This window comes from Macaca fascicularis, chromosome 3, assembly GCF_037993035.2.
Source record: "Macaca fascicularis isolate 582-1 chromosome 3, T2T-MFA8v1.1".
Taxonomy (NCBI): domain Eukaryota; kingdom Metazoa; phylum Chordata; class Mammalia; order Primates; family Cercopithecidae; genus Macaca; species Macaca fascicularis.
This window is the reverse complement of record NC_088377.1, coordinates 74,174,363-74,195,413: the sequence shown is the minus strand read 5'-3', so window position 1 is coordinate 74,195,413 and position 21,051 is coordinate 74,174,363. Positions and strand designations below refer to the sequence as shown.

The 21,051-nt window shown below is 51.8% G+C and overlaps 2 protein-coding genes and 1 pseudogene across 24 annotated transcripts in view; 1 reads left to right on the top strand and 2 right to left on the bottom strand.

Annotated features, from left to right (window-relative positions):
- Positions 1–154: 154 nt before the first annotated feature.
- Positions 155–246, bottom strand: LOC123572695 (small nucleolar RNA U13; annotated as a pseudogene).
- Positions 247–7,664: 7,418 nt separating this feature from the next.
- On the top strand, positions 7,665–20,646 carry PHKG1 (phosphorylase kinase catalytic subunit gamma 1). 5 transcript variants are annotated; one of them, XM_005549545.5, is made up of 11 exons: positions 7,665–7,789; positions 11,673–11,789; positions 12,825–13,003; positions 13,554–13,608; positions 16,311–16,412; positions 16,858–16,923; positions 17,131–17,294; positions 18,314–18,404; positions 18,521–18,674; positions 18,812–18,937; positions 19,268–20,646. In XM_005549545.5, the coding sequence occupies exons 2-11, from the start codon at positions 11,707–11,709 to the stop codon at positions 19,511–19,513; spliced, it is 1,266 nt and encodes a 421-aa protein (XP_005549602.1). In that variant the 5' UTR covers positions 7,665–7,789; positions 11,673–11,706; the 3' UTR covers positions 19,514–20,646. The 5 variants fall into 5 exon arrangements, with proteins under 5 accessions (XP_005549602.1, XP_045243644.1, XP_045243646.1 ...); XM_045387709.3 differs by lacking the exon at positions 16,311–16,412 and having other exon boundaries at positions 12,825–12,963; positions 13,559–13,608; XM_045387711.3 differs by lacking the exon at positions 16,311–16,412 and having other exon boundaries at positions 12,825–12,963.
- SUMF2 (sulfatase modifying factor 2) overlaps positions 19,893–21,051 on the bottom strand; it is a 15,786-nt gene continuing 14,627 nt past the window's right edge. For all 19 annotated transcript variants that reach the window (XR_012432439.1, XR_012432440.1, XM_074034939.1 and 16 more), the window contains one exon: positions 19,893–21,037. Coding sequence is in view for 17 of the 19 variants with exons in the window: in XM_045387720.3 (XP_045243655.1) it covers positions 20,696–21,037 (342 nt within the window). In the remaining 2 variants the exon portion in view is untranslated. The remainder of the gene's footprint in view (positions 21,038–21,051) is intronic.

The following is a 21,051-nucleotide window of genomic DNA, read 5'->3' as shown; positions in this document are numbered from 1 at the left end:
TTCTTAATATGTGCAGTTCCCCTGAAGGTGCATTTCCTCTGCTTAAGGTGTTGTAGCCGCCTCCTCTTAAAACACTCAGGCTGCCATCCCCCACTCCGTGCTAGGGAAGAACTTTAAGGGGATGGAATTCAGTTTGGAGTAGGCCGCTTTTTCATGTCAGATAGGTAATGTGTCAATGTAACCAGTTTTGAGGGAGGCACACTTCATCTATGAGCGTGAAAACCCAGTCATCAACTACAAAAGGATCAGCAGGTCTTTTTTTTTTTTTTTCCCAAAGTGAGCAGCAGAGACAGTTTCACTATGTTGACCAGGCTGGTATAGAACTCAACCTCAGGTGATCCACCTGCCTCGGCCTTCCGAAGTGCTGGGATTATAGGCATCAGCCACCCACCCGGCCTCCGTAGGTTCTGTTTTCTGATTTTTTTCTGAGTTTCAGAGCCCTACATCACTGCCAGGTGAGTGAGATGCTGGTAATTGAGGGAATTAACCAGTTGCGTCTTGCTTCCTACCAACTGTGTTCCTGGAGTGCCTAAACATTCAGTTCCTGAAAGAGACTCAAAGAGGGCCTCAGCAGAGTTCACTCCTGGCCAGTCCCCCAGCACATTCCCTCCTGGGTTTATAGAAGACACTTCTACTCGTTTTCCTGGATGCTCGGGACTTCTGTGAGTCTGTAGTGTTAATACTCAGATGTCCCTCGTGTCCAGGTGTAGTGGTGATTCAAATACATTGAATCAAAGAGAAATGAACAAGTGACAAAATGCAAGCGTGACTAGCCTTGCCTTTCCCTGGTAGGAGTCATTGCTACAAGGAGAAAGGTGTGGAATAATCCTTTAGGGGCACTGGCCTTTTGCCCTAAGGTCAGAAAGGATTTTGTGATGCATTCATTGATTGTCCAGTCAGTGCGCCAATTCCCTGAGTTCCGCGTCCATCGATTTCAGCCAGTCGAGGATTGAGAATATTTGAAGCCTGTGCAACAAAGTGAGATCCCAACAAAAATAAATCAGCCAGGTGCAGTAGCATGTACCTGTAGTCTCAGCCACTAGGGAGGCTGAGGTGGGGGGATCGCGGAAGCCCAGTTCAAGATTGCTGTGAGCTATGATCACGCCACGGAACACCAGCCCAGAGTGAGACCCTGTCTCAAAATAATTTTTTTTGAAAAAATTCAGGGTCATTTCTGTAGGAAACATGTAGACTATTTTCCTTGTCATTCCCTAAACAATACAGTGTAACAACTATTTATATCCTGTTTGCATTATACTAGGTATTATAAGTAATCTAGAGTTTAGTTAAAGTATACAGCAGGATATGCATAGGTTATATGCAAATAATGTGGCATTTTATATAAGGGACGTGAGCATCTGTGGATTTTTGTTATCCATAGAAGCCTTGGAACCAATCACCTGAAGATAACAAGCCAGCAAGAGTCAAATATGTAGCTTAGAAATGTGAGGGAGGGTGGGCGCGGTGGCTCAAGCCTGTAATCCCAGCACTTTGGGAGGCCGAGGCAGGTGGATCACGAGGTCAGGAGATCAAGACTATCCTGGCTAACATGGTGAAACCCCGTCTCTACTAAAAAAATACAAAAAACTAGCCGGGCATGGTGGCGGGCGCCTGTAGTCTCAGCTACTTGGGAGGCTGAGGCGGGAGAATGACGTGAACCCGGGAGGCGGAGCTTGCAGTGAGCCGAGATCACGCCACTGCACTCCAGCCTGGGAGACACAGCGAGACTCCGTCTCAAAAAAAAAAAAAAAAAAAAAAAAAAAAAAAGAAATGTGAGGGAGAAAATAGGTCTATTAACGGTAAATTAGGCCGGGCGTGGTGGCTCATGCCTGTAATCCCAGCACGTTGGGAGGCTAAGGAGGGCGGATCACCTGAGGTCAGGAGTTCGAGACCAGCCTAGCTAACATAGTGAACTCTCATCTCTACTAAAAATACAAAACTTAGCAGGGCATGGTGGTGGGTGCCTGCAATTTCAGCTATTTGGGAGGCTGAGGCAAGGGAATTGCTTGAACCTGGGAAGCAGAGGTTGCAGTGAGACGAGATTGCGCCACTGCACTCCAGCCTGGGTAACAGAGCAAAACTCTGTCTCAAAAAGAAAAAAAAAAATTTGCCAGGCCTGGTGGCACACGCCTGTAGTCTCAGCTACTCAAAGAGGCCGGGGCAAGGAGAATTGCTTGAACCCTGGAGGCAGAGGTTGCAGTGAGCCAGGATCGTGCTACTGCATCCCAGCGTAGGTGACTAGAGCGAGACTCTTGTTTAAAAAAAAAAAAAGTAGTAAATTAGGCCTGGCACGGTGACTCACGCCTGTGATCCCAGTACTTTCGGAGGCCGAGGTGGGCAGATCACCTGAGGTCAGGCGTTCAAGCCCAGCCTGACCAACATGGTGAAACCCCATCTCTACTTAAAAAAAAAAAAAAATGGCCGGGCGCGGTGGCTCAAGCCTGTAATCCCAGCACTTTGGGAGGCCGAGACGGGCGGATCACGAGGTCAGGAGATCGAGACCATCCTGGCTAACACGGTGAAACCCCGTCTCTACTAAAAAATACAAAAAACTAGCCGGGCGAGGTGGCGGGCGCCTGTAGTCCCAGCTACTCAGGAGGCTGAGGCAGGAGAATGGCGTAAACCCGGGAGGCGGAGCTTGCAGTGAGCCGAGATCGCGCCACTGCACTCCAGCCTGGGTGACAGAGCCAGACTCCGTCTCAAAAAATAATAATAATAATAATAATAATTAGCCAGGCGTGGTGATGCACACCTGTAATCCAAGCTACTCAGGAGGCTGAGGCAGGAGAATCACTTGAACCCAGGAGGCAGAGGTTACAGTGAGCCAAGATTGTGCCATTGCACTCCAGCCTGGGCTATAAGAGCGAAACTCCATCTCAAAAAAAAAAAAAGAAAAGACAATTGCTGGCCATGGTGGTGCCCGCTTGTGGTCCCAGCTATTTAGGAGCCTGAGGCAAGAGGCTCTCTTGAGTCCAAGAGGTCAAGACTGTAGTGAGCCATGTTTGCGCCACTGCACTCCAGCCTGGGCAACAGAGCAAGACCTGTCTAAAAAGCAAAACAAAAGAGAAAACAGTAAGTTAAAGAGTTCCAGGTATTTTAAACCTTGCAGAATTTGTGTTTCAATGTAAGTTGGAGGCTTTTATGCTTAGCACTCATACCCTAAAGTCTTTTTCAGCTCATTTGTATGTAAACAATTCAACAAAAATTTTCCCCAAAGTGAAAGAAATAGATGGTCAGCATTATTATTACTATTACTATTATTGAGACGGAGTCTAGCTCTGTCACCAGGCTGGAGTTTAGTGGTGCGATCTTGGCTCACTGCAATGCCTCCCGGGTTCAAGCAATTCACTTGCCTCAGCTTCCCGAGTAGTTGGCATTACAGGCATGCGCTGCCGTGCCCAGTTAATTTTTGTATTTTTAGTAGAGACAGGGTTTCACCATGTTGGACAGGATGGTCTCGATCTCCTGACCTCATGATCTGCCTACCTCAGCCTCCCAAAGTGCTGGGATTACAGATGTGAGCCACCACAGCCAGCCAGATGGTCAGCATTATAAGGAAATGCTGGTGCCCACAACATCCACGGTTAATCTAGGCTCTCCAACTCACCTACTTGGCAACCTTGACCAAGTCACACTCTCTCTAAAATTGGCTTAATACCAGGGTTTTGTGGACCAAGTGAAACTATGAAGTGCTTTGTAAAATGTGTATCAATTAGGTATCTGTGGTCGAGTGTGGTTTCTCACGCCTGTAATCCCAGCACTTTGGGAGGACCAAAACAGGAGGATTGCTTGAACCCAGAACTTTGAGACCTGTCAGGGCAACATCGTGAGACCCCCATCTCTTTTGTTATTTTATTTTTTAATTTTTATATTTATTTATTTATTTATTTATTTATTTATTTATTTATTTATTTATTTTGAGACAGAGTCTTGCTCTGTCACCCAGGCTGGAGTGCAGTGGCACGATCTTGGCTCACTGCAACCTCTGCCTCCTGGGTTCAAGCGATTCTCCTGCTTCAGTGTCCAGAGTACCTGGGACTACAGGCACCCACCACCACGCCAGACTAATTTTTGTTTTTTGTTTGTTTTTTGAGACGGAGTCTGGCTCTGTCACCCAGGCTGGAGTACAGCTCTGCCTCCTGGGTTCATACCATTCTCCTGCCTCAGCTTCCTGAGTAGCTGGGACTACAGGTGCCCACCGCCACGCTCAGCTAATTTTTGTATTGTTAGTAGAGACAGGGTTTTGCCGTGTTAGCCAGGATGGTCTCAATCTCCTGACCTCGTGATCTGCCCGCCTTGGCCTCCCAAAGTGCTGGGATTACAGGCGTGAGCCACCACGCCCAGTCTAATTTTTGTATTTTTATTAGAGATGGGGTTTTACCATGTTGGCCAGGCTGGCCTCGAACTCCTGACCTCAGGTGATCCTCCCACCTCAGCCTCCCAAAGTGCTGGGATTACAGGTGTGAGCCACCGTCCCCGGCTCCCATCTCTATTTTGAAAATTAAAAATACATATAAAATTAAAAACAGCCAGGTGTGGTGGCTGAAGCCTGTAATCTCAGCACTCTGGGAGGTCAAGGCAGGCGAATCACCTGAGGTCAGGAGTTCAAGACCAGCCTGACCAACATGGAGAAACCCCGTCTCTACTAAAAATACAAAATTAGCCAGGTGTGGTGGCACATACCTGTAATCCCAGCTACTTGGGAGACTGAGGCAGGAGAATTGCTTGAACCCGAAAGGCAGAGGTTGCAATGAGCCGAGATCATGCCATTGCACTCCAGCCTGGGCAACGAGAGTGAAACTGTTTCCAAAGAAAAAAAAATTCAAAAATTAGCCTGGCTTGGTGGCTTGCGCCTATAATCCCAGCTACTCGGGAGGCTGAAGCAGGAGAATCACTTGAACCCCGGAGGTGGAGGTTGCAGTGTGCCAAGATCGTACCACTGCACTCCAGCCTGGGCGACAGAGTGAGACTCCATCTCAAAAAAAAAAAATAGGCCGGGTGTGGTGGCTCACACCTGTAGTCTCAGCACTTTGGGAGGCCGAGGCGGGTGGATCACCTGAGGTCAGGAGTTCAAGACCATCCTGGCCAACATGGCGAAACCCCATCTGTACTAAAAATACAAAAATTTCTGGGTGTGGTGGTGGGCGCCTGTAATCCCAGCTACATGGGAGGCTGAGGCAGGAGAACCGCTTGAACCCAGGAGGCAGAGGTTGCAGTGAGCTGAGATCACACCACTGCCTTCCAGTGCAGGCCACAAAGCAAGACTCCGTCTCAATAAAATAAAATAAATAAAACACATAAATAATTTTTTTTTTTTTTTTTTTTTGAGACGGAGTCTTGCTGTGTCTCCCAGGCTGGAGTGCAGTGGCGTGATCTCGGCTCACTGCAAGCTCCGCCTCCCGGGTTCACGCCATTCTCCCGCCTCAGCCTCCCAAGTAGCTGAGACTACAGGCGCCCGCCACCACGCCCGGCTAGTTTTTTGTATTTTTAGTAGAGACGGGGTTTCACCATGTTAGCCAGGATAGTCTCGATCTCCGGACCTCGTGATCCACCTGCCTCGGCCTCCCAAAGTGCTGGGATTACAGGCTTGAGCCACCGCGCCCGGCCAAAACACATAAATAATTTTTAAAACCCACACATCTGATGTAAGATTAAAGGAAGGTTTTTTGTTTTTTGTTTTGAGACAGGGTCTCGCTTTGTCACCCTGGCTGGAGTGCAGTGGCATGACTTTGGCTCACTGCAACTTCTGCTTTCCAAGTTTAAGTGATTCTCCCGCCTCAGCCTCCTGAGTAGCTGGGATTACAGGTGCTCACTACCATGCCTGGCTAATTTTTGTATTCTTGGTAGAGATATGGTTTCGTCATGTTGTCCAGGATAGTCTCAAACTCCTGACTTCAGGTGATCCACCCGCCTCGGCCTCCCAAAGTGCTGGGATTACAGGCGTGAGCCACCGTGCCTGGCCTTAAAGGAAGGTTTTTTACATGAAATTATGGAGGGTAGATCAGAGGTGGATTCCTGCAGGGGAAGGTCCCTTTTTGATTGATTGATTGATTGATTGATTGATTGAGACTGAGTCTCTGTTGCTAAGGCTGGAGTGCAGTGGCATGATCATAGCTCACTGAAGCCTTGACCTCCCAGGTTCAAGTGATCCTCCACAGTAAGCCGCCTGAGTAGCTGGGACCACAGGTGTGTGCCACCACACCTGGCTAATTTTTTAATTTTTTTGTAGAGCCAGGGTCTCACTTTGTTGCCCAGGCTGCTGTCAAACTCTTGGACTTAAATAATCCTCCTGCCTTGGTCTCCCAAAGTGCTGAGTGTGAGCCACTGTGTGGGGAAAAGAAAGAAAGATCAGACTGTTACTGTGTCTATATAGAAAAAGGTAGACATAAGAGACTCCATTTTGTTCTGTATTTGAGATGCTGTTAATCTGTGACCCTACCCCCAACCTTGTCCTTGCAAGAGACATGTGCTGTGGTGACTCAAGGTTTAATGGATTTTGGGCTGTGCAGGATGTGCCTTTGTTAAACAAGTGCCTGAAGGCAGCTTGCTGGTTAAAAGTCATCACCATTCTCTTAATCTCAAGTACCCAGGGACACGTACACTGCCAAAGGTCGCAGGGACCTCTGCCTAGGAAAGCTAGGTATTGTCCAAGGTTTCTCCCCATGTGATAGTCTGAAATATGGCCTTGTGGGAAGGGAAAGACCTGATCGTCCCCCAGCCTGACACCCGTGAAGGGTCTGTGATGAGGAGGACTAGTACAAGAGGAAAGAAGGCCTTTTGGCGGTTGTTGGCAGTTGAGATAGAGAAAAGCATCTGGGCAATGGAAAACCACCTTACGGCAAAAGCTGGGACTTGCTGGAGCAATGCTGCTAAGAGGTTTATGGAGATGTTTGCATATGCATATCAAGGCACAGCATTTTCCTTTAAATTTATTCACGTCACAGAGATCTTTATTCGTATGTCTTACTGCTGATTTTCTCCCTACAATGATCCTATTATCCTGCCACTCCCTTATCTTTAAGATGGTAAAGATAATTATCAATAAATACTAGGGAACTCAGAGACCAGTGCCGATGTGGGTCCTCTGTATGCTGAGCGCTGGTCCCCTGGGCCCACTTTTTCTTTCTCTATACTTTGTCTCTGTGTCTCATTTCTTTTCTCAAGTCTCTCATTCCACCTAACGAGAAACGCCCACAGGTGTGGAAGGGTAGGCCACCCCTTCACCACTGCACCCGGCCTCCCTAATCTGTACAGGTCTGCATTATACAGGGTAATCACGCACACTGTCCCTAAATGTCCCTGGGACAGCCAGGGCAGTCAGCTGCTGCAGTCGTTCACTGAGAAAGCCTCCAGGGCAGTGCTGTCAGCATACGCAGAAATCAAAATTGCTCCCAGTGAAGCTAGTGCCCTCCGCACGAGGCTGGATTTACGTTCTCTGGTCCTGAAAGCCAAGGGAGCTCCAGAGGGAGGATCAATACATCCTGTCTGGCCTGGTCTCAGGCCACCCGAGTTTCCCTCATCCTCCACCAGAGGTCCCCCCTGGTGATACTCGGCCCCATGCCCTGTCCCTGCGGAGCCTTGGCCTGCCTCCCGGGTTTGCAGTTGTGATTTATTTTTGGCACGTTAGCCTCCGGTCATCAAATAGCAAAACCCAAAACAACAGCAGACGATATCTTCCAAGTGTCTGCTCAGGACACGGCTTCAGCCCTCTGTGGTCCCCTCTCCCCGAGGGCTCTGAGGCCTTTGGGATTCTTGTCAAGCTCCTTCAAGAGCCTGCAAGGACTTAACTGTGAGTAGCTAGCCCATTGATGGACAAAAGCCAGGTGACAGGCAGGGAGCAGGGAGGAGTGAGGGTGGAGAAGACAGAAACTCCCACATCCACTCTATCCATGTCTCTTTTCTAAAGGCGGATGGACCAGGGAGAGTGGCAGCACTGACCCTTGAAACCCCCATCTGGGGACTTTCCTACAGAAAAGAGGTCCTGAGGCTGATCTGGTTTTTTGGACTTTCAGAGTCCAGGGGAGGGAAGTTATGTGCCAAAAAGGACCAGGCCAGGTAGGCACGGTGGCTCACACCTGTAATCCCAGCACTTTGGGAGGCCAAGGTGGGAGGGTCACTTGAGGTCAGGAGTTCAAGACCAGCCTGGCTAACATGGTGGAGCCCCGTATCTACTAAAAATACAAAAATTAGCTGGGTATGGTGGCTCATGCCTGTAGTCCTAGCTACTCAGGAGGCTGAGGCAGGAGAATCGCTTGAACCCGGAAAGCAGAAGTTGCCGTGAGCTGAGATCGCGCCACTGCACTCCAGTCTGGGTGACAGAGAGAGATTCTGTCTAAAAAAAGGACTGGGCTACCTACTCCCATGTGGGAACCCTGTCCACAGGGGTCTTGGGAAAGGTGTGAGGGGTGGGTGGGGCAGTAGACAGGGGCACTAAGTTGGCCCCAGTCAGAGCTGGAGCTGGGGCAAGATAACCACCTCCTCAGCACCCCAGGAAAGGTGAGTGTAGCCACAACTTGGCCAAGTAGGCTGTGCCAAGGACTGGAGCCTTAGGCCTAGGCTGGCATCTCATGGGGGTTCCAGGTGTACTTTCTGCTCATGGAGGGCTGGGGGAGAGGAGAGAGCTGGCACTACCCAGCTTTGGGAGGTGATGAGGCACAGATGCCCATTGTGAGGACTTAGAAGGACTTACCAGCAAATGGGCTTGTTTTTATGGGAAACAGACAGTCCCAGGCTCCGCCGAGTTGCTGATGGGGCAGGCAGAGAAGGCCTGTGCGTGAGCAGCCCAGATGCCTGGCACCAGCAGAGGGGACTTGTTATTCTAAACCTTCCTCTGGTAACCAGGCACCCAGTAGTGGGGCCACCAGGATTCCTGGAACAGCCTGCCCAATCCCGGAGGCAGCCAGAGCTGCTGCTTGGCTGGTCAGCAAATTGGCTCCTTTGAGAGGCCAGGCCTTCTTAGGCCCAGAAGCAGTGGGGAAAAGGGGGTTGGAGGCAGCTTTGGCCCTGCTGAGTGGCAGGTTGGGCCTGTTTTCTATCTGCCTTTTTCCCTGTTGGTAAATGGTATTTTCTGCATTCCTCAAATCCTGCATCTGATTTTGTTTTGTTTTGTCTTGTTTTTTTGTTTTGTTTTGTTTTTGAGATGGAGTCTCGCTCTGTTGCCCAGACTGGAGTGCAGTGGCATGATCTTGGCTCATTGCAAGCAACGTGTCCCGTGTTCACGCCATTCTCCTGCCTCAGCCTCCCGAGTAGCTGGGACTGCAGGTGCCCACTACCACGCCCAGCTAATGTTTTGTATTTTTTAGTAGAGACGGGGTTTCACCATGTTAGCCAGGATGGTCTCAATCTCCTGACCTCGTGATCCTCCCACCTCAGCCTCCCAGAGTGTTGGGATTACAGGCATGAGCCACCGTGCCCGGCCTGTTTTGTTTTGTTTTTTTGAGACAGAGTCTCACTCACTCCGTCACCTAGGCTGGAGTGCAGTAGTGCGATCTCAGCTCACTGCAACCTCCACCTCCTGGGTTCAAGTGATCGTCCTGCCTCAGCTCCCAAGTAACTGGGACCACAGGTCCGAGAGCCATCATGCCTGGCTAATTTTTGTATTTTTTGTAGAGATGGGGTTTCGCCATGTAGCCCAGGCTGGTCTCGAACTCCTGACCTCAAGTGATCTGCCCGCCTCAGCCTCCCAAAGTGCTGGGATAACAGGTGTGAGCCATCATGCCAGGCCTAAATCCTACATCTGAAGCAGGAGTGGAGTTCCCTGGTAGGAGCCTCCATGTTCCTGACGCAAGGCGGGGTAGCTCAGCGCCTCTGTGTCCAGGCCTGAGTGTCCTGGCTCTGTACGGCCTCTATGCTGCAGCAGGGCCACTCAGGGCTCACTGGCCATTGTTAGGTAGGACATGGGGCATTCTGCCAGCAGGACCCTGAGCACCAAAGGGGTACCTGCCCAACCATTGACTCACATTCAAGGAATAGCCCCTGCCAGACACCCGCACTGGGTATGGGGGGCAGAGACGGCTAGGACATCCTAGAGGCGACAGTCTAGCGGGGGAGGTGAGAGCATACACTGGCGAATGACGCCAGAGGTAGGGACCGGGATGGACCCACCCAGCTCTCCATCCCTCAGAGCACCCAGCATAGTGGTTGGCAAAGAGTGGGTGTTCAATGTCTGCAGAATGGAGATGTAATGAATGAGTGAGTGAGTGATTATGAAAGTCCCAGTTATGGATAGAATACATGAGGAAGGGCCGGGTGCAGTGGCTCACGCCTGTAATCTCAGCACTTTGGGAGGCCAAGGTGTGTGGATCATTTGCGGTCAGGAGTTTGAGACCATCCTGGCCAACATGGTGAAACCCCATCTCGACTAAAAATACAAAAAAATTAGCCAGGCATGGTGGTGCGTGTCTGTAATCCCAGCTACTCTGAAGGCTGAGGCAGGAGAATTGCTTGAACCCGGGAAGGGGAGGTTGCAGTGAACCAAGGTCACACCACTGCACTCCAGCCTGGGTGACAGACCAAGACTCCATCTCTACACACACACACACACACACACACACACAAAACATGAGGAAGGAGCAATGGGATGGAGCACAGGAAACCTGTCCTAGAAGGGGGTGTGTTTTCAGGAAGCACAGTCACAACAAGGGGAGATAAGGAGAGGCTACAGGAGTGGCCTATTAAAAAGGAAATTGTGGCCAGGTCCAGTGGTGGCTCATGCCTATAATCCCATCTCTTTGGGAGGCTGAGGCGGGAAGAATGCTTGAGGCCAGGAGTTTGAGACTAGCTTGGGCAACATAGGGAGACCCCATCTCTACAAAAAACTTAAATATTAGAGCTGGGCGTGGTGGTTCACGCCTGTAATCCCAGCACTTTGGGAGACCAAGGCGGTGGGATCACCTGAGGTCAGGAGTTCGACACCAGCCTGGCCAACATGGTGAAATCCTGTCTACTAAAAATAGAAAAAATTAGCCAGGCGTGGTGGTAGGTGCCTGTAATTCCAGCTACTTGGGAGGCTGAGGCAGGAGAATCGCTTGAACATGGGAGGTGGAGGTTGCAGTGAGCCGAGGGCCAAGATTGCACCACTGCACTCCAGCCTGGGGGGTACTTTAGTCCCAGCTACTCAGGCGGCTAGGGTGTGAGGATCACTTGAGCCCAGGTGGTTGAGGCAGCAGTGAGCTATGATGGTACCATTGCACTCCCGGCTGGGTAACAGAGCAAGACCCCATCTCTACAAAGAATTTACTTTTTTTGAGCCAGAGTCTGGCTATGTGGCCCAGGCGGGAGTGCAGTGATGTGATCTCCGCTCACTGCAACCTCTGCCTCCTAGGTTCAAGTGATTCTCCTGCCTCAGCCTCCCAAATAGCTGAGACTACAAGCGTGTGCCACTGCACCCAGCTAATTTTTGTATTTCTAGTAGAGATGGGGTTTCACCATGTTGGCCAGGCTGGTCTTGAAATCCTGGCCTCAAGTGATCTATCTGCCTCAGCTTCCCAAAGTGCTGGGATTATAGGTGTGAGCCACCACGCCCGGCCTCAATTCACAAACATTTATTTGGAACATTCACTATAGGCCAGTGTGGTGCCAGATACAAGGATGAGTGAGAAACAGTTCCAGGCCCCAAGGAGAACACCCCCTGGGTCAGGAAGGCTGACAGCTTCTTTCTGTTCCCCTCTCAGAGCCACTCAGAGTTCCCCTGCTGAAGATCTGAGCATGACCCGGGATGAGGCACTGCCGGACTCTCATTCTGCACAGGACTTCTATGAGAATTACGAGCCCAAAGAGATCCTGGGCAGGTAAGGCCCAAGCTCTCCCCACGAAGTGCTGTCCTAGGCTCCAGCAGGCCCTGTAGGCTACAGCCAACTCCGCTCCACCCCGAGTACTGACCCCACTTTCATCCCCAAAGCGCTGTTCTCTTGGAGAAACCCTTGGTTTGGGGTCCTGCCCTCCTGAAGCCAGGAAAGATAAAAGAAACCTTTCCCAGCAAAAAGTTCCCAGGGGTAGGTGCAATGGCTCACACCTGTAATCCCAGCACTTTGGGAGGCCAAGAGTTCAAGATCAGCCTGGGCAATATAGCAAGACTCCGTATCTCTTTTTTTTTCTTAAGATAGGGTCTTGCCCTGTAGTCCAGGTTGGAGTACAGTGGCATGATCTTGACTCACTACAGTCTCTGCCTCCTAGGCTCAAGTGATCCTCCCACCTCAGCCTCCCTAGTAGCTGGGACAACAGGTGTGTGCCACCAGGTCTGGCTAACCATCTCTATTAAAAAAAAAAAAAAAAAAAAGCGAGGGGCTGCCGGGCACAGTGGCTCATGCCTGCAATCCCAGCACTTTGGGAGGCCAAGGCAGGAGGATCACCTGAGATCAGGAGTTTGAGACCAGCCTGGCCAACATGGTGAAACCTGTCTCCAGTAAAAATACAAAAATTAGCTCTGCGTGGTGGCAGGCGCCTGTAGTCCCAGCTACTCAGGAGGCTGAGGCAGGAGAATTGCTTGAACCCGGGAGGTGGAAGTTGCAGTGAGCCAAGATTGTGCCACTGCACTCCAGTCTGGGCGACAGAGTGAGACTCTCTCTCTCAAAAAAAAAAAAAAAAAAAAAGAGCACTGAACTAGGAGTTACATGGCCTGAGAGCAGGCTTGTTACTCACCAGCTCTGGGCAAATCACCTGACTGTGCCTGTATTTATTCATCCACCATTTCCAAAACCTCAGAGGAACTTGGGGGAAAGTGTAAATCTATTGACAAGGGCAGGACATCTCTGCTGCAGCCTCGAATCTGGGACTCCCCATGGGGTGAGGGACCCCCCGAGGCCATCTGTCCTCTGCACTTCCAGGGGCATTAGCAGTGTGGTCAGGCGATGCATCCACAAGCCCACGAGCCAGGAGTACGCAGTGAAGGTTATCGACGTCACCGGTGGAGGCAGCTTCAGCCCCGAGGAGGTGCGAGAGCTGCGAGAAGCCACGCTGAAGGAGGTGGATATCCTGCGCAAGGTCTCAGGGCACCCCAACATCAGTGAGTGATGACCCCAAGTCACATGACGGGGTGCCCCCCTGTGATTCTGCCCTGACAGCCCAAGCCAGGGAGTGTGACCCCACCACATAGCCAGCTAGAACCACCCAGGCTCAAGGCTCCCAGCTCCACCCTCACTGCTCTGACAGAAGGGGTCCCAGGCTGGGATGGATGCAGGCAGGGGAATGGGGGTTTGATGTCCCTGGGCTGAATTAGCCAGGCGTGCTGATGCATGCCTGTAATCCCAGCCACTCAGGAGGCTGAGGCAGGAGCATCACTCGAGCCCGGTAGTTTGAGGCTGCAGTGAGTTATGATTGCACTACTACATTCCAGCCGAGGTGACACAGTGAGATCCTGTCTCTAATAATAATAATAATAATAAAGTCCCTGGGGCTGCCCACACCCTGGGTTGATGTCCTTTGAGCACCCTCCTGATTCCCCTGTCAGCTTTTGAAGTTAGCCCACAGCAGCCTCAGTCCCTGACCCCTGTGCCCCAGCTGCCCCTACCTGGGCTCCCCTGCTACTTGAGACAAGCTAGCCATTTCCATTTCAGTACAGCTGAAGGACACTTATGAGACCAACACTTTCTTCTTCTTGGTGTTTGACCTGTAAGTACCCAGCCCTGGAGCAAGCCACACCTGAGAGAACCTCGACTGTCAACTGTCATCCGCTCCCCAACCCCAGGGCTGCCTGGAGACCACAGCCAGCTCCTGAGCTGAGGATGCCAAATACAATCCCGGTGTTTAGACCGATCAGCCCCTGGGGTCCGGCTGCCGGGTTTGGAAACCTGGGTTCACCACTTGTGGGCTGGATCATTTCTTTAAATCTCGGTTTTCTCATCAGTATTATGGGAGTGATAATAGCACAGTGAGTGGCATAGTGTGAATGCTAATAATTACTAGCCTCAGGCCAGGCACAGTGGCTCACAACTGTAATCCCAGCACTTTGGGAGTCTGAGGCTGGAGAATCGGTTGAACCCAGGAGGTGGAGGTTAAAGTGAGCCAAGATCGTGCCATTGAACTCCAGCCTGGGTTACAAAAGCAAAACTCCGTCTCAAAAACAAAAACAGAATAAAACAAAAAAAACCCCCAAAATTCTTGGCCTCATGCAATTCTCTCACCTCAGTCTCCCAAAGTGCTGGGATTACAGGCATAAGCCACCATGCCTGGCACGGTATATTGATATAATTGTTCTATTTTATTATTGGCTGTTAATCTCTGTGCCTAATTTATAAACTTCATCTTAGGTATGTACATATAGGAAAAACATAGTAAGTATAGACTTCAGTGCTATCCACGGTTTCAGGCATCCACTGGGGGTCTTGGAACATATCCCCTGCAAATAAAGAGGGAGAACTGTAGACAGATATAAAGTAGAACAAGGGTTAGCAAGAGACAGGGGCTTCCTTAGACTGAGTGGTCAGGAAGGCATGTCCAGGAAGTGACCCAAGCAGAGGATGGCAGGATGTAAGGTCGGTCAGCACCAAAGACCAGGTCCTGCAGGCATTTTAGCCATGGTAAGGAGTTTGGAGGGTCAAGACTGGGCGGCTGACGTGATCTGATTTACTTTTGTTTTTTTTTTTTTGAGACAGAGTTTTGCTCTTGTCGCCCAGGCTGGAGTGCAGTGGTGTGATCTCGGCTCACTGCAACCTCTGTCTCCCGGGTTCAAGCGATTCTCCTGCCTCAGCCTCCCAAGTAGCTGGGATTACAGGTACCCACCCACCACCATGCCCAGCAAATGTTTTATGTGTGTACTTTTTTAGTAGAGACAAGGTTTCGCCATGTTGGCCAGTCTGGTCTCGAACTCCTGACCTCAAGTGATTCATCTGCCTCAGCCTCCCAAAGTGCTGGGATTACAGGCGTGCGCCACCACGCCCAGCCTGACTTCCTTTTGAAAAGATCTCACTGACTATCTAGGGACGACTGTAATGAGGCGGGATTGGAAAAAGGGAGGCCAGCAGTATCGAGGAGAGAGGCAGGTGGTAGAGGTTGCACCTGTGGTGTGGTCCAAAGGTTAATGTCATCATCACCATCACCACCATCATCATGCCCCTACTTCTGCATCAATAGGATTAGTAAGATGAGCCCGTTATTGCTAAGCATCAAATGTGAACACTACAAAGTACTCTGTGAAATGTGGATTCCAGACTTATTATCGGCCAGGCACGGTGCCTCACACCTGTAGTCTCAACACTTTGGGAGGCTGAGGTGGAAGGATTGCTTGAGGCCAGGAGTTTGAGACCAGCCTGGGCAACAAAGCGAGACCCCATCTCTACAAAAAAATATAAAATTAAGGTCGGGCATGCTGGTTCACCCCTGTAATCCCAGTACTTTGGGAGGCTGAGGCAGGCGGATCAGATGAAGCCGGGAGTTCGAGACCAGCCTGGGCAACATGGTGAAATCCCATCTCTACAAAAAATACAAAAATTAGCCCAGCATGGGGACAGATATCTGTGATCCCAGTCACTCAGGAGGCTGAGGCACAAGAATGGCTTGAACCCAGAAAGCAGAGGTTGCAGTTAGCTGAGATTGAGCCACCGCACTCCAGCTTGGGCAACAGAGGGAGACTTTCTCGGACCCCTCCAGACTCACCAGCAGCAGCTGTCTTGACTCTGCTCTGTGGCACTGTCCTGTATAGCTCTTGGGGGCAGCTCAAATGTCTTTAACCTTTGAAGAAGTTGCTGGGGGAAGCTATTTTTAATGCTGCCCTGAGGAGCCCTCCAGGGTATAACTAGATGATTCTAGCAGAGAGTTCTTTCTAGATCATCCCAGGAGGTAAGAAGATTGAACCTCAATTCTTAATCCCGTAATTGGCAAACTTTGCGCCTGCAACTCTTGCACAGCTGATTCTTCCCATTTGTTTCCTGGGAAAAAATCGGGATACTCAGCTGGGTGTCGTGGCTCACGCCTATAATCCCCGCACTTTGGGAGACCGAGGCAGGTGATCACCTGAGGTCAGGAGTTCAAGACCAGCCTGGGTAACATGGTGAAACCCTGTCTCTACTAAAAATACAAAAATTAGCTGGGTGTGGTGGTGGGCACCTGTAATCCCAGCTCCTCAGGAGGCTGAGGCAGGAGAATCGCTTGAACCTGGGAGGCGGAGGTTGCAGTGAGCCGAGATTGCGTCATTGCACTCCAGCCTGGGTGACGAGCAAAAACTCCATCTCGGGGAAAAAAAAAAAAAATCGGGATACTCATGTCCTTCTGATCTGGGTCTCGGCTCCTGGGCCAGTGGTTCATGGTCCTCTCTTTCAGCCTCCAGCCATCATTTAGGCCCCGATACATCCCAGTCCACACTGTCACTTCCACAGATGGGAGAACCCCCACACTGAAACAATGGAGATGGAACAGAAATGGCACTTGGGCTGGGGCTCCCCCAAATCCACCAACTTCAGGGCCCAGGGCTGGGAGAGGTACTGCTCACAGGGCCACTAGCTCAGGGCCCATTGCTTCCCTGGTCACTTCTAGCCATTCTGGCTTGGAACTAGGGTAATGGGAACCTGGGGAGAGGACTTAGCTGAAGAAATGCCTACCCCATGAAATGGTGGGAAAAACTTTTCCAGGGGAAAAATTAAGTCAGGGGAGAAACCTAGGCCATCTCTATTCCTCGGAGGGTTGATGAGAGCCTGAGCCCCTGACATGGGCCACTTCTCTCCAGCCTCCTTTGCTTTTCTCCCAGTTCTTCCAGAACACTTCTCTCCTCACTTCCCCGGTTCCTCTCCCCAGACTGTGGTTCTCCACGGGGAGTGGCCCACTTAGCTTCTAGGGGTATCGGGGCAGAGGGCAGCTCTCTGGGAGCAGGGTAAGGAGGGTGGTGGTCTTGGGACCGACCCAGCTATCAACCATCTGTTTCCACAGGATGAAGAGAGGGGAGCTCTTTGACTACCTCACTGAGAAGGTCACTTTGAGTGAGAAGGAAACCAGGTGAGCATCCCTTTGCCCCCTCTCCGCTCCCTCCCACTTGGCCTAGGGCCACAAGCACTGGGGCCTCAGGGGAGGCAGGGCGTGCATGTGTCTGGGCTGGGCGTGTGTGCTGCTCCCTTGCAGTGTGGCTGAAATGTGAGCTGTGTCTCCCTGCCTGTCGCCTGACTCTGCGCAGAGGAAGAGTGACAAGTGTGTGCCCCACCCTAGAAAGATCATGCGAGCTCTGCTGGAGGTGATCTGCGCCTTGCACAAACTCAACATTGTGCACCGGGACCTGAAGCCCGAGAACATCCTCTTGGATGACAACATGAACATCAAGCTCACAGATTTTGGCTTTTCCTGCCAGCTGGAGCCAGGAGAGAGGCTGCGAGGTCTGGTAACATGGCCTTGGCCCACGTCTGGGCCTCGGGCGCTCAATCAACCCTCCGCGGAATAGAGATGGCCTGGGTTTCTCCCCTAACTTAATTGTTCCCCAGAATAAAAATTCCACCATTTCAAGGGGTAGGATTTTTTTTTCTTTTTTCTTTTTTTTTTTTCCCGAGGTGGAGTCTTACTCTGTCACCCAGGCTGGAGTGCAGTGGCGCAATCTCAACTTACTGCAACTTCTGCCTCCTGAGTTCAAGCGATTCTCCTGCCTCAACCTCCTGAGTAGCTGGGATTACAGGCACGCGCCACAACGCCCAGCTAATTTTTGTATTTTTAGTAGACATAGACCATGTTGGTCAGGCTGGTCTCAAACTCCTGACCTTGTGATCCACCTGCCTCGGACTCCCAAAGTGCTGGGATTACAGGCGTGAGCCACCACGCCCGGCAGGGCTAGACATTTCTTCAGGTAAGTCCTCTCCTAGGTTCCCATTACCCTTGTTCCAGGCCAGGATGGCTAGAAGTGACCAGGGAAGCAATCGGCCCTAAGCTGGTGGCCCTGTGGGCAGTACCCCGCCCTGCCCTGGGCCCTGAAGTTGGTGGATATTGGGGGAGTCCCAGCCCAAGCTCTATTTCTGTTCCATCTCCATTGTCTCTTTGGACTTCCTCTTTTTTTTTTTTTTCGTTTGAGACAGAGTCTCATTCTGTTGCCCAGGCTGGAGTGAAATGGGATGATTTCAGCTCACTGCAACCTCCGCCTTCTAGGTTCAAGCGATTCTCCTGCCTCAGCCTCCTGAGTAGCTGGGACTATAGGCATGTGCCATCACACCTGGCTAATTTTTGTATTTTTAGTAGAGACGGAGTTTTGCCATGTTGGCCAGGGTGGTCTCGAACTCCTGGCCTCAGGTGAGCTGCCTGCCTTGGCCTCCCAAATTGCTAGGATTACAGAAATGAGTCACTGCGGCTGGCCTGGACTTCCTCTTCTGAGTGCCCTGCTGACCTGTCTTGATGATGACTGTTCCTGCAGAGGTCTGCGGGACCCCCAGTTACCTGGCCCCTGAGATTATTGAGTGCTCCATGAATGAGGACCACCCGGGCTATGGGAAGGAGGTGGACATGTGAGTGCACCGAGGAAGGAGGATCACCTGCCTGGGCTGGGCGAGGGAGGGAACCGGCAGGGCTGGGTCGGTGCCCCTGGCGCTGGGTAAGTGGCCCTGGGCCCTCACGCGTCCAGGTGGAGCACTGGCGTCATCATGTACACACTGCTGGCCGGCTCCCCGCCCTTCTGGCACCGGAAGCAGATGCTGATGCTGAGGATGATCATGAGCGGCAACTACCAGTTTGGCTCGCCCGAGTGGGATGATTACTCGGACACTGTGAAGGACCTGGTAAGAGGCCAGGCCAACTGGCTCCTGGGCTCAGGACTGCGATGCCAGGCTCCCCTGCCCGGGGAGGCCCCGCCTCTCCTGACATGCTGGAGGGGACCTGCCTTGATGTTCTCCGTTCCCCTCTCCTCCCCTCCCAGGTCTCCCGATTCTTGGTGGTGCAACCCCAGAACCGCTACACAGCGGAAGAGGCCTTGGCACACCCCTTCTTCCAGCAGTACGTGGTGGAGGAAGTGCGGCACTTCAGCCCTCGGGGGAAGTTCAAGGTATGAAGCGTTCTGACCCAGACCCGCCAGCTCCCCAAGTGCAAACCTCTAAGCCCTCTCCTCTCCCAGGGGTCCTTACACCCCGTGGGTTTCCAGAGTACCCACCCCACCCCTCCCAGCTGCCCTGTGATGGCTTCAGAGATGGCAGGTGTCAGCCCACTGGCTCTGTCCCTATGGATGCTGGCCAGGTGGGAAGTGGAGGACACTAGGAGGGCCCCGCAGAAGCCACCCAAGGCTTCGTGGCAAACGAGCCCAGAGCGTTCCTGTGCTGGAGGGGCAGGGCCTGGCAGGGGGGCAGCTGCAGCCCAGCTTCTCCACCTGGCCCTGCAGGTGATCGCTGTCACTGTGCTGGCTTCAGTGCGGATCTACTACCAGTACCGCCGAGTGAAGCCGGTGACCCGGGAGATCGTCATCCGAGACCCCTACGCCCTCCGGCCTCTGCGCCGGCTCATCGACGCCTACGCTTTCCGAATCTATGGCCACTGGGTGAAGAAGGGGCAGCAGCAGAACCGGGCTGCCCTTTTCGAGAACACACCCAAGGCCGTGCTCCTCTCCCTGGCCGAGGAGGACTACTGAGGGGCTGGCCAGTCAGGGAGGGCTGGGGGCAGGTGGGGAGGGGAAGTCACGGAAATATAAGTCCAAGGGGTGAGATGTGTGTAGTCCTCTGCAGAAGGAGTGCTTGGCCCTGGCCAGGAACCCCTGGAGCTGAGGTCATGATCTCCTCTCAAAGGCTGTGCACAAGGGAAGCGGGTGTTCCCACCACACAGCAATACCTGCAGGCTGGGGCAGGCCCTGGGTGGGCAGAGATCACAGGTGGCCTGAGAACCAGGAGCCGCCTGCTCCCTCACTTCCTGGATGAGCCACCATCTCCGTTTCTCTTTAGGGGAGGCCCAGAGTTACTGACACTTGGGCCCTCCTAGGGTCCCAAGGTGAGAATCAAAGACACAGAAATGTCTGAGATACACAATCACAGGAGATTTTATTGACCCCATGACATCCAGTGACAGTGTGGGAGCAGGCTACTCTCCAGGGACATATTTTTGGAGGCATATGGAGAAGGAGGCCCAGGCGAGGTGGCTCACACCTGTAATCCCAGCACTTTGGGGGGGCCGAGGTGAGAGGATCGCTTGAGGCCAGGAGTTTGAGACCACCCTGGGCAACACAGTGAGATCCTATCACTACAAAAGTTCAAAAACTTAGCCAGGCCTGGTGGTGCACACTTAGTAGTCCCAGCTACTCGGGAGGCTGAGATGGGAGAATTGCTTGGGCCCAGGAGTTCAACACTACAGTGAGCAGTGATCACCACTGCACTCTAGCCTGGGCAACAGAGCAAGACCCTGTCTCAAAAAAAAAAAAAAAAAAAAAAAACAGAATGGGAAGCTTCTGATATTTGTCTTTCTGGAGTACTATTTGCTTTGTGATTCCCACAATGCACCGCTTCACCTAATACATCATTTGGTTCTCCTAGACCCTTTTAGGACTGAACTGTGCTTTAAATAGTTACACGTCTGCCTGTTACACAGTGGAAACTAGTTTCCTTCTTCAGAGGGACACAAAACCACAGATGAGGCCACCAAGAAAGCATTCTCCTTCCACAACAATTGGCTGAGAAAACAGAACAAGGGAAATTCTGCCTTGAGGAAACAATGTCAGCTTCCTGAATCATCCAGGGAGAAAGAGAGAGAATAGATTTTAAAATGCTTAACAAATGGCCTTTCAGAGCCCTCTGTTCTAATTGTTTGCATGTTTGCCCCTGTGTCAATAATACTTGGCCTGTAAGAGAAACACCTGGCTCCCAGCCACCTTCAACACGTTGGGCCCCTTCTCCAAAACACAGGAGGCTGAGTCCTCTCCTGCCCTGGTGAGAGGCGCCTGCCACACAGGGATGGGAGACAGGGAAGGGGAAGTTCTTTCCTGAGGCTGAAGCTCCCGAGCTTGGAATTGGGCTGTTTGCAACATGGCCAGGGAATGACAGTGACCCTGGAGGGCTTTTCTCCTTGTCACCACCCGGCTGCTTACAGCTCCCCTGGCAGCCGGCCTGCGTCTGCAGCACAGCGGAAACCGAGGTTGTCTGAGGCTGAATCTGGAGTGTTGCCCATCCTGCCAGTAGAGGA

Bases quoted from the DNA above. Each gene is read 5' to 3' on its own strand.
- PHKG1 (XM_005549545.5), top strand. From the start codon at position 11,707: ATGACCCGGGATGAGGCACTGCCGGACTCTCATTCTGCACAGGACTTC. The intron at 16,924-17,130 runs GTGAGCATCCCT...GCCCCACCCTAG, and splicing joins TTGAGTGAGAAGGAAACCAG to AAAGATCATGCGAGCTCTGC. The intron at 18,938-19,267 runs GTATGAAGCGTT...CTGGCCCTGCAG, and splicing joins GCCCTCGGGGGAAGTTCAAG to GTGATCGCTGTCACTGTGCT.